Here is a 12,656-nt window from a genome sequence, read left to right on the forward strand (position 1 = left end):
ATTGAAGACAGGAAGAAAAGTCAGTATAGGGTTAAATGGAATTTAAGTTAACTGCTGATAAACTTATATCTGCCTGCTACTTATCTTTATAAATACATTTTGTTGGAATGTAGCCCCCACCCATTTGTTTAAATATTGTTTATGACTGCTTTCTTGCTACACAATGGCCGAGCTGAGTAGTTGTGACAGAAACCATATTGGCCTGGAAGAAATATTTACTATTTGACCCTTTAGAGAAAAAGTTTGCCAACTCCTGTTTTAAGGTCTTTTGCATTGTCTAGGCATTTGGTTCAGGTACTGCTTAACTTCAGATATTGGCAAATTAAGCATGCATATTGTAATGTATAGCTCAACCAACGAAAGGATAGAAAAAGGGTATATATCTAAACTGATATATAAACATATCTAAACTGATAAATTTATCTAAACTGATAAAAGAGAAAAATTCAAATGATAAAAAAAAAAAAATCAGCCCAAAAGACAAGAAAAAGAAAAAAAAAACTGGGACAAATAGCAAAACTAAGGTGACACACTTAAAGTCAAATATACAGGTAATTTTATTAAAATGTAAATGAGGTTAATGATTCAGTTAAAAGTTACAGATTGTCAGATGGGAGAAAAACTGGAAACCAACTATATCCAGAACATAAGGACACAGAAAGGCCTTAAGTAAGGAAAAAAATAGCCCCCACAAAAACCAACCAAAGAACTGACACAGCTTTGTAAATGTTAGTCAAAGTACAAAAAAAGCTAGAGACAGAGAGGGTTACCTCATAATGCCAAAGGTTAAATACACCAAGAAGTATTTCGTGAGGTATGCATTTAATAATTTAGCCTTAAAACACACAAAGCAAAACAAACTGAACCACAAGGGAAACTCACAGATCTGTTTGATTTTATCTATTGAGAAATGTTAACATACTTCTCTTTAAAAATTATAGACGAAACAGACCAAAAAAAAAAAGTAACATTATAAACAATTTGAACATAATTAATAAATCTGACCTAAAAAGTATATATAGAGTACTATATTCAGCAATTGCAGAAGTTTTTTTTAACGTTTATTTATTTTGAGAGACAGAGAGAGCATGCACACGCACATGCATACGTAATGCAAGCAGGGGAAGGAAGGAGAGGGAGAGACAATCCCAAGCAGGCTCGACACTCAGCACGGGAGTCCAACACAGGGCTTGATTCCATGACCTGGGTATCATGACCTGAGCCTAAGTCAGGAGCTGGACACTCAACTGACTCAGCCATCCAGGTGCCCCGGAATATATTTTTTTCAAGCAGAGAACATTAAAACTTTGACCATATGCTGGGCCATAAACACAAGTCCTGATGGATTTGATTTGATTTGATTTCCTAAATGTTATATTTATTTTTGACAGAGAGGGAGAGAGAGAGAGAGAGACAGAGGGCAAGCAGGGAACAGGGAGAGAGAGGGGGAGACGTAAAATCTGAAGCAGGCTCCAGGCTCTGAGCTGTCAGAACAGAGCCCGATGTGGGGCTCAAGCTCACGAACCATGAGATCATGACCTGAGCTGAAGTTGGATGCTCAACCTATTGAGCCACCCAGGTGCCCCATGTCCTGATGCATTTTAAAGGAATGAACTTAAAAGAGTATGTTCTCTGATCATAATGCAATTAAGCTAACATAAAAAAGATATAACAAAAGTTAAGAGGACACATTAACAAAATAGAAAAAAAACATGTAATAGCAACTGATCTAGGAAAAAAAAGACATAAATAACCATGCTACAAAAGAAATTACTATAACTCCTATAGACATGTAAAGGAGAAGGTTTATGAAGAACCTTATGCCAATAAATTTGAAAATTTAGGTCAAATGAACAAATTCTTAGAAAAATGTAATCTATTAATACTAACTCAAGAAGATGTAGAAAACCTACACACGGTCCCACAAATAGTAAAGAATATACCTCAGTGGCCCAAACTCTAAGCCCATACTGGTTCCTTAATAAATTTTACCAAACTCCCAAGGAAGAAGTAATTACAATATTAGTGAATGCATCCAAGAATAAAATGGGAACATTTCCAAATAATTTCCTGAAACTAGAATCATACTGATACAGAAACTTGAGAATACCAAAATGGAAAATGAGAGGTCAATCTCACTAATGCACAGAAACACAAAATGAATGCATGGATAAGGTATATATACATGTATAATACAAATGAATTCTGCAAAGTATAAAAAGCTTGATATGATAATGACACACCATGCAAGTTTAGCTTAAAATAGAAAATCAATTAAAATATTATTCGTATTATTAGAAAATTATAGATTAAAAGAACACAAATGAAATAATCAAATACAGAAAAAGTATTTGATAAAATATAACTACCATTCATGATAAAATCTGATAACAAACTAGGACTAGAATTTCCATAATCTAGTCATCAAATTATTTCTAGAAAAAATTTAAGAGCAAACGTCATGGTGCAATTGTGGAAGTTTCCCCTCTATGATCAGGAGTTGCCAAACAGTATGTACAGAAGAGGTAACATAGCGGGCCTGAGACGGTTATCTTTAGGCTAGTGTGTGGGAATTTGACTGGTAAATGGTTCCCTAAACTAACATAAAACTTTTCCTAAAATAGTAAGTATGGTTCACTGTGCCTGAATTGTCTGTAAAACAATATGGTTTGGGGGCGCCTGGGTGGCGCAGTCGGTTAAGCGTCCGACTTCAGCCAGGTCACGATCTCGCGGTCCGGGAGTTCGAGCCCCACGTCAGGCTCTGGGCTGATGGCTCGGAGCCTGGAGCCTGTTTCCGATTCTGTGTCTCCCTCTCTCTCTGCCCCTCCCCCGTTCATGCTCTGTCTCTCTCTGTTCCAAAAATAAATTAAAAAAAAGTTGAAAAAAAAAAAAAAACAATATGGTTTGATTTCCTTTTCTTCTGGGAGTCTGGAATTTGGCACCTGCTAGGCAGAGGGTGCTTATGTGACCAGCCCCCATAAAAACCTTGGGCAGTGAATCTACTACCAACATTAGTACTTGACACTGAATGGGAAGTCCTAACATAAGGCAGTAAGACAAGAGAAAGAGAAGAATAAGGACAGAAAGATAAAAAGAAATTGTGATGAAATGTTTAATAAATGTATTAACTTCACAAATGTACATAATTGAAAAATCTCAAGGTGTCTATTGATAAGGCACTGGGATAAATTTTAGTACTATAAAACATAGATTATAATAACACAAAATAAATAACAACAAAAATCTCATTCTTAAATACCAGCAAAGAGATAAAAAAACAAAGAAAATGCTATTTAAAAAAGCATGAAAAAATAAAGTGCCTAGGAATAAACCTAACAAAAAATGTGTAAGATCTCCACTGAGAAAATCAGAGATATTAAAGCTATTAAGTAAATGCAGATACAACACAGTGAAGGATTTCAAGATTTAATACTGTAAAGAAGTCCAATTACCCAAGTTACTCTATAAAATAAATGCAACCCCTATCAAAATTCCCAGGAGAATTTAGGGGACTGTAGAGTCAACAGGCTGATTCTTCACATTTTTATAGAATTACTAACAGCCATACCCATACTAAAGTACAGCCATACTCTAAAAAATGAACAAAGTCATAGGAAATACTCTATGAGATAATTAGTTGCAGTAAAAAACTACAATTAAGAGGGGTGCCTGGGGGCCCAGTCGGTTAAGCCTCCGACTCCTGATTTCAGATCAGGTCATGATCTCACGGTTTGTGAGATCGAGCCCCATGTTGGGCTCTATGTTAACAGCAAGGAGCCTGCTTGGGGTTCTCTCTCCTGCTTTCTCTCTGCCCTTCCCCTGCTTGCTCTTTCCATCTTTCTCTCTCTCTCTCTCTCAAAATAAATAAACATTAAAAAAAAAAAACAACTACAAATAAAGGACTGTAGTATTGGTGTATATAGATAAGTAGACCAACAGAATAGAACAGATAGGTCAGAAACTGCCGCAAGCATGTATGGACGTGTGATATATGACAAAGGAGGTCCTACAGAGCAGTAGGGAAAGGATAAATTTTTCAATAAATGGTGCTAAGAAAGTGGATTATCCATATGGAAAATTAAATGGGATCTCCACATGATACACAAAAATTAATTTCAGGTAGTTTACAGTCATAAATGCAAGATGCAATGCTTTACATAAAGCTTTTAGAAAATAATTATGGAAGAAGAGATTCATAAATTCAAAGTATAAGTTTCTTTATAAACACATAAAACTACTAACAATAAAGGAAATGTACAATAAATTTGACTATATTAAAAAATTAAGACCATCTATTCATCAAAGACACTATAGAGAGTGAAAAATAAGCCTGGGAATGGAAGAAAGTATTTATAACATATACAACCACCAACAGGCATCCAAGAAATACAAGGAATCTCTACAAACCAGTAAGAAAAAGAAAGGTGACCAATAAAAAGATGAGCAAGAGACTTGAACAGGAATTCCACATGAGGAAATCCGAATGGCCAATAAAATATTTGAAAGATGCTCAATCTCATAAGGAATCAGAGAACTGCAAGTGAAAAACCCCAGTAAAATTACACAGCCATCAAATTTACAAAAATTTTAAAACCCTGACCATATCAAGTATTGGAGAGGATGTGACACCATTGGGAGTCTAAACTGGTATAACCACTTTGGAAAATGTTTTGGTTACATCCAGTAAAACAGAAGATGTGCACACCCCACAATAAAACAATTTCACTCCCAGGCGTAAACCCTAGAAAAAACAGGTGTGCACATAACCCAAAATTCATTAACAAAAGTGTTCATAGTTTTAAGGTTTTTTTTTTTGTTGTTGTTATTACAGAAAACCCAGAGCCCATGAACAATAGAATGGATAAATAAATTGTAATATGGTCATAAACTAGAAAACTATTCAGAAGAAAAAAATGGATCAGGGAATGGCACAAGGGAGTGGCAGGGCATTTTTGAAGTTGATAATGTTCTGATTCTAGACCTGGGTGGTAGTTAATGGATGTCCACTTTATGATTATTCATTGAATAGTGTATTCCTATTTTATCCTTTTTTTATATGTATGCAAGATTTCACGATAAAAACAAAAAATTTAAAGAGTAATTTATTTTTTAAGAAGAATTTTATGTTCTTTTTTTTAAAGTTCACTTATTTTGAGAGAATGTATGCACACGCACACACAAGCAGGGATGGACCAGAAAGAGGGAGAGAATCCCAAGCAGGCTCAACACTGCCTGTTAGGAGCCCGACATGGGGCTCAAACTCACCAACCATGAGATCATGACCTGAGCAGAAACCAAGAGTCAGACACTTAACTGACCAAGCCACCCAGGTGCTCCTAAGCAGAATTTTAATTTCCCTTAATTACTCTTGAGAAAAAATGCTGATGAATGATAATTTTCCTTTCAGATATGTGAAATGTCAAGTCTGTATCAGGACAGTAATACCAATAAAATCAGGTGTTTTAAAAGCAATAAAATTCTGCAACTCCAGTGCCAAAATGGCCTTTGAAAAAGGAACATAATTCCATGACATGATTCAATAACACTACTAAAGAATTTCTAGAATGGCAGTTGCAATGTATTTCAAACATGTAAACTTTAATTCTGCATACTGCTGAAGGAATGAAAAAGGGATAAAAGGGTATGAAAATTAATTGTATTAAAACAAGTCCTGTTAGTTTTTCCTTCAAAATTAGAATCTAGTCACCTCCCCATAATTTAACAGTATTATGCAAGCCACCATCATTTCTCATCTCAACCACAGTGATAACTTTGTAACTGGACTCCCTGCTTTCAATCTTCCACTTTTGCTCACTAATGCTCATTTTTCAGACAGCAGCATGAATGCTCTTTGAAAAAGCAAACGTGCTCAAAACACTGCCATGGCTTCTATTTTCACTTAGACTGTATTAGGAGCCCTTACCAGTTTCTCTAACCTCATATTCAATATTCTCCCCCTCACTCAACTATGTTTCAGTCACCCTGTCCCCATTTTAATCATCAAATGTACCAACCTCCCCCCCCAAGCCAGTCTTTACTTATGCTTTTATCACTACCTGGATAGTCTTCTTCCAAAGGTTCACGTGGCTGCCTCTTTCTCATTATTCAGATCACTGCTTAAATGTCATCTCTTGAGAAGCTTCTCCTGACTCCTATATTGAAAATACTTTCACAATCTCCTCCCAACAAACACCATTTTCATTTTCTTTAATTTCCTGTGCTTTATGTTCCACAGGTACTTAACTCTATCTGAAATTATAGCTGTGCCTCTCCTCATCTGTCTCTCCCCACACTACAAGCTCCATGAGGGGAAGAACTTTGTTCTGGTCACAGATGTATCACTAGTAACCGCAATAGCTCTGGATCACAGTAGTCACTTAATACATTTATTAGGTTTAAAAATGAATCTAACTGAGTAAAAGGAATTGTAACTGTAAGGGATGAAAAGAAATACTTACATGTTTATTGCTAATTGGTCTTTTTAAGAAAGCATCTCTAGAAATGTAGTCTGCTGTTCTTGCCACATCTTCCAAAAATCGATAATCTAAAAATTTCAAAATAGAAAAATAAACAAATGACATACGCAATGGCCAGGAATCACCAATCTGCTATGCGTAAGATGACTTACCACTAAGCAGATTCATTTCAGTAAACTGTTGTATGGAAACATATGCAGTTTTATCTCGAACTCCATTACATGTCAGTTCTGCTTTGTGTTTCTTTACACAGGGCAAACTGAAGAGACAAAGAGGAGGTACTTTTATACTCTGAGGTAAGAAGGGTATAGAGAGAGGTAGTAAGATAGGAAATTACATATATACCTGCAGGAATATCGCATACAACGTGGACATTTGTACTTTGCTTCTTCTGTACCACAAGTTTCACACCTACAAAAGCCCACGAGAAACTTAATATTAATTCTACTTATTTACTCATAAACTTTAAATGGTGAGTTACTCATCACAACCAATTTACAGACAGGTAGTCAGTGAATAAAGTATATGCCAGTAACTGATAAAATACTTGATAGCTGTCTAACATCCTTAGAAAATTCTCTAAGAAACGGTCTCCAAATAACATTTACAATATTGTCAGTACTACGTAATTCAAGAAGACGTATTAAATTAAAAAAAAAAATCATCTCACTTTTGACTTCTTTTTTCTACTGCAATCAGAGAATGGTATCATTCACTAACGTTTTAACTTGTAATTCCTGGCAATCTGCTAACAATTGTATGTGCACGCATTAATGAGAAGTCCAATCCATGAATTTAGACACTTAAAGGCACACACACCAGAAAAAGAATATAAGACCCAGTCAAATTTACAAAATGTCAGCTGCATCTGTTCTTCTCAACTCCACAGCCAACTTAGAATGAGGATTAAAATAACCTAGAAATACTATTAACCATCATCTATCTTTAATTGCTCTTCTAGCATCTTGGGATACTGAAAACCAAACTACAGTTATTTCTATTTGGCCCACTGTGTTCTAACAGTTAACGGTCCCAATTTTATTTCCTATGCTGTCACATGATCACACACTATAAGGAAATTAAATCAAAAGCAGTAAATATTCATAGAACCCATAAATTAGACAACTGAGTGACTTCAAGTGCATTTTTATCTAATTTTAACTTCTCCACTTTTTCATTGTTAGTTTTATTGGACTTTTCCTTAACTCTATCATCTCTTTAAGAATAATAGTGTGTCAAGAGCGTATTAAGTCAAACCAGAATCTGGCCCAAGAGTTTTCTGGTCCCCAGAATTTTCACTTCCTAACTTGGCCACACTGTCCACTGGACACTAACGGCCTGAAGTATTTTCACTGTATTTGTTGTCATCTGACAAAGCCCTGCCTTCCCAGTTCCCCCTTCCCTCCACCACCAACAGGCAGGCTCCAGGGACCAAAATTTGCATTTATTTTTCATTATTCTACATCTGGCTGCTAGATTTCCTTCAATCTAGACAACGGAGGACTCTACAGCATTTCCCCCGATGAATTTCTCCCTGTCCTACCTGGACATGGCCAGTTTCCGCTTGAAGCCCACTGGGGGATTTATGTGAGGTTCTTCTTTCATCTTTGTATCATCCATCACTTCTTCTTTTGGAAAATACTTCTCTTCTTTTACACACATTTCATCCATCATTTTCTCCTTTTTTATATTCTGACCAACAAACACCTCCTCTTTTATCTCCATAGTAGCTTTCTTCTCTTCCTTCACATCTAGCCAGTCCATTACCTCTTCCTTCACCTTCACTTTCTCTTCCTTTACATCTGTTTCGTTCACCTTCTCTTCTTTTACCACAAAACGACTATCCATCTCTTGCTTCACTTCCAAAGTGCCTGGTTTCTCCTCTTTCACCTTAGGTCCATCCTCTACCTCCTGCTTTACCCATCGGCCATCGAGCATCCCTTCTTCCACTTCTGACCAGTCCGTAACTTCTTGCTTCACAACCGTTAGGTCCACTCGCATTTCCTCTACCCTTTGCCCAGTTCCTTCTCTATCCTCTGTCTTCCCCATTCCTGTCAATCCGTTCCCCGCCTCTACACGGCCGGCCTCGGTCTCGGCTGTGCCCCCGACTCTCTCCCTACCGGACTTGAGCCGTAGCCGCGACCCCTCCGCTCCACTCTGCAGACCTCCTCCCAACGTCTCTTCATTTTCAACAGCAATATTCATCAGCTCACGACCCTTGGCCTTTGCGGCCACTCTGTCCTTCAATGAGGCTTGTCCACGCCAAAAGGAATGAATTGAGAGCCGGAACACCGAAAACCACCCACGTGTGAGCCCGAAAGCCGCTAGCAGCAAACGCCGGCCTGGCGCTTCCGTCCGAATCGTCGTAAAGCAACGCTTCCGTGCCTCTCCACTTCACGACTCTTAGAGCCCTTTACGGTTCTGCGGCGGTTGGGCCAAGAGCCTCAGAGAGAATCCGAGTGAGGCCACGCCCACTATGAGCCCTCTTCTGAGGCGGGGCTTCGCCAAACCCATCCCCTGGGGGGAGGCAGCCTCCGCCCTCTTTCCCCGCCCCCCTCATCTGTGCGAGGCCGTACTTTTCCGTACAGAGCAGAGGTGCCAGGCAGAGAAGACCAGTGTAAAACCCTGACAGTTTGGGGATGGTAAGACCCACCCTGATTTGCATTAAGGATGAATCTTGTATGAAAATGGAAGAAATAGCTAATGCCACGCCTCTGCAAGCTTCATTCTTCACCTGTACTCTGGAGACGACTGCATTACAAATCTTAGTATTATTGTGAAGATTAAATGGAATCATGCGTGGAAATAAGCTAATAGTTACTGAAATAAACTCAACATATGGTGGCTAGTGTTACAGGGTATCCTGAGAGGTTTCAGATAGGAAAGAAGAAATTAACTTTTATTCCTTCAATTCTGTAACAGTGCACAACACAGCCAGTTTCCCATTCCCAGAATCCTACAGGATTTTTCTCTTTAAGACTATCTAGATCTAGATATCTCCCTACTTAAAGACTGGGCCAGAAGGTCAATCCCTGAGAACAGATCTAAAAAATACACACACACACACAAAACAAAAAACAGGGGCGCCTGGCTGGCACAGTCAGTGGAGCATGGGACCATTGATCTCAGGGTGGTAAATTCAAATCCCACATTGGGTGTAGAGATTCTTTAAAAATAAAATCCTAAAACAAAACCCACAGTTACTTTTCAAAATTATTATTATTACATACACTATTACGTATATTAGGAATCATCACATCATGTCTGCAAGGTGTTTTTCTCATTGTATAAGGAGACTTCATAGGAGATATGGTTTTCTTGCTGCATAAGGAGACTTCAAAGAAATGACTTCTCACCTGTAGGCTGCTTTGTATTACCTCCTCAATGCAGGGCATTTCGCTGTATTACTCATTGGCAAGTTGGTCAGGAAATGAGAATTTTGATTGGGTGAGCAGAGGAAGGGAGGGAGGGAGATAATTTTGAAACCTAGTTGGGACACCAGGGATTAAGCAGTGCTGGAAGGATCACTGAAGTAAATTGGGAAAGTTTAGTAAAATATTCTTGATGGGTAGTGAGAAAGAAGTTTCCAGAGGAATCATATGGATAGTCACTTTCAGAGATACTTAGAGCTGCTAGATGCCCATGGAGTCAAAGAAAGCCTGACTGGATTTTCAAACTAGATTACATATTTACACTGGGGAAAGCGGAAATGACAGGAAGAATCCCTGTGGTTTTTGCTAAAGATAAGATTTGTGAGATGGGAGCAACAAAAAGGAGTGTTGATCCTCAAGAAAATAAAACCATCTGGATTTCCATTTAAGAACACAAAGAAAGTTCTGGAACTACAGATTAGACATCAGATGCATAAAGACTTTGTAAGATTTTAAAACTTTTGTTCCTACATTTGTTCTTCTTATGATCTGTGTGTTTTTTTCACAGTCACTGGAGGAAAAATTGTTATGCAAGTAAGGCTCTTCAATAGCATCCCAGCTAATCAGTTACCTAAGTTAAACAATCAATGCTGTGGGACTGGAGTTTTAATGGAAATATCAGAGATTGTGGTGGTATTGTTGAACGGTAGTTTGAAGGAAAAGTGACACTTGGGTGGTCTTGAAGGCGAGAACTTTGGGTTGTTGGAGTATAGAGCATGGCATTGTATGCAAGGCTGGAGACAGGACAGGGACAGAGAAAGGGAGGCAGAAGTTATATGGAACTGTCACTGAATTCCTATCCAGTTCCTCAAACTCCTTTCCCTCCTTTTTCCACCTCACTGGAATAGTGGGACCAGCCCAGCTCCTTCACTTTAGGATTGTATTTTCTTGCTCTACTATCACTTCTGTTTCCTGCCTCTGTGCCAGGCATCACCTTGCAGCTCCCCTAACCACTTTGGGAACTGGCCCTTTGCCAAAATCATAGTCGCGTTCATTTTAACAGCCAGAAGCCTGGGAGTGCTTTCTAGGAAAGCCTTTTAGCTGTGACTGAAGTGTCATGAAAGAGTATATATTAAGGATGGTTGAAATCATTTCAGTGGCCCAGCAGACACTTTGTGTAGTCAACTGTATGGCTGACTGCAGAAGGAGGATTAGAAGGGCCTTTCCGGACCCTTCAATGGACAAGTAAGAAAACAAAGAGTCAGAGAAATAAAATGATTTGCTCAAGATTACGTGGCTATTAGTGGCAGCACTGAAACAGAAAATTAACATTCTGGTCAGAGCCTAAGATAAAGGCCAGCAAGTGGAATTTCAGCTATGTCCACCCAAGAGGCAGGAACCAGAAAGACTGGAGGCCTGAGTTTTATTTTGTATGGCTATGCGTTGTGATGTATTGCAGGTTGGGCATTTCAAAAACAAATGCTGATAGGAGTTATTAGGAATCAATACTGGTGAAAAGAAAGGAGAGCAAGCAGAATTGGCCAGAGGAAGCATTCAAATTGTGATACAGGTCTGACAAGCCTTGGTGAACTTGACACGCAGCTCAGAGAAAGCATCTCTCTTTTAGAGTGGCCCACTTCAGGCAGAACTGCCTCATACTTTATATCTTGCCCCACTCAGTCATCTGATACCGTCTGCCCCAGAAAGGGCACGATCGTGGGCAAGAGGCCTCTCTGCAGCTAGAGCTGACAGCTGGACTGCACTCTGTCTGGGTGGCACATCTCCATGGCTACGAGGGTGTGAATGTGTGCCTCTGTGGCCACATGGCCTCTTGTCACTGAATTGGCTTCATTCTTCTTTCTTTGAAGGCACATTGTCTCTCTTCTCCATGTAACTTGCTAAAAAATACAGCCACTCCACAACTCCAAGACTTGTATATCCTCAGTGCATAAAATCATGGAGACTCTTGTCTACAAATATCTGGGGGAAAAAATCTGATAGGATCAGCCAATTAAGGGAGGTAGGGGAAAGCCCTGGGTTTAAATCTCCTTTGCCAGTAGCTATGCGACCATTCCAAGTCTCAGTGAATATATTTATGAAATAGAGATATTTATACTTATTTCACAGCGCTATTTTGAGAATTAAATGAGAAAATGTATGTGCAAGAGCTCTGTAAACAGTAAAGCATTCTACAAATATGAGTATTATTTTCTTCACCCTACTATTAATTTTGGAAGTCCTGCTGATGATAGCTTTGTTTAATTGTTTTCTCTTTCAGATCACGGAGGACAAAGTTGAGGTAATCAAATCCCTGGTTCTTGGCATATTTTTCTCATGCGTGACAACCCTCTCCTTAATATTGTCACTATTTGTACATCCCTACTGTCATTACCCTGCCCCTCACTCTTATACATTTGATATGGCTCCCTATATATACATATGTCTTTGTGAAATACATAGTATTGTTTTATCATATGCATCTTTTTAACAGCTTCTCTGAAGTATAATTCACATGAAATAAAATACACCTATTATAAACATACAATTCAATAATTTTAGTTTTAAATTTTATAGTTGTGCAACCATCACCCAAATCCAGTTTTAGAGCATTTCCATGTACCCCACCCCACCCCAAATTTCCTTTTTCCAATTTGCATTGAATCCCTGTTTCCTTATCCAGCCCCAGGCAACCATTGATGTACTTCCCCTCCCCATAGATTTGCCCTTCCTGGAAATTTCATATGAAATAATACAACGTGGTCTTTTGAGCCTGGCCTCTTTCATTTTGCATAAAGTTTTTGAGGTCCAT

General features: G+C 38.5%; 1 protein-coding gene across 6 annotated transcripts in view; it reads right to left on the minus strand.

Moving 5' to 3' along the window:
• ZNHIT6 (zinc finger HIT-type containing 6) overlaps window positions 1-8,836 on the minus strand; it is a 112,907-nt gene extending 104,071 nt beyond the window's left edge. For all 6 annotated transcript variants that reach the window (XM_011284895.4, XM_019837352.3, XM_011284894.4 and 3 more), the window contains exons 1-4: window positions 8,020-8,836; window positions 6,822-6,887; window positions 6,629-6,735; window positions 6,459-6,544 (exon numbers count right to left, since the gene is read on the minus strand). In XM_011284895.4, the coding sequence (XP_011283197.2) occupies window positions 6,459-6,544; window positions 6,629-6,735; window positions 6,822-6,887; window positions 8,020-8,681 (921 nt within the window). In that variant the 5' untranslated portion in view covers window positions 8,682-8,836. The remainder of the gene's footprint in view (window positions 1-6,458; window positions 6,545-6,628; window positions 6,736-6,821; window positions 6,888-8,019) is intronic.
• Between the last annotated feature and the right edge of the window lie 3,820 nt (window positions 8,837-12,656).

This window comes from Felis catus, chromosome C1, assembly GCF_018350175.1.
Source record: "Felis catus isolate Fca126 chromosome C1, F.catus_Fca126_mat1.0, whole genome shotgun sequence".
Taxonomy (NCBI): Eukaryota; Metazoa; Chordata; class Mammalia; order Carnivora; family Felidae; genus Felis; species Felis catus.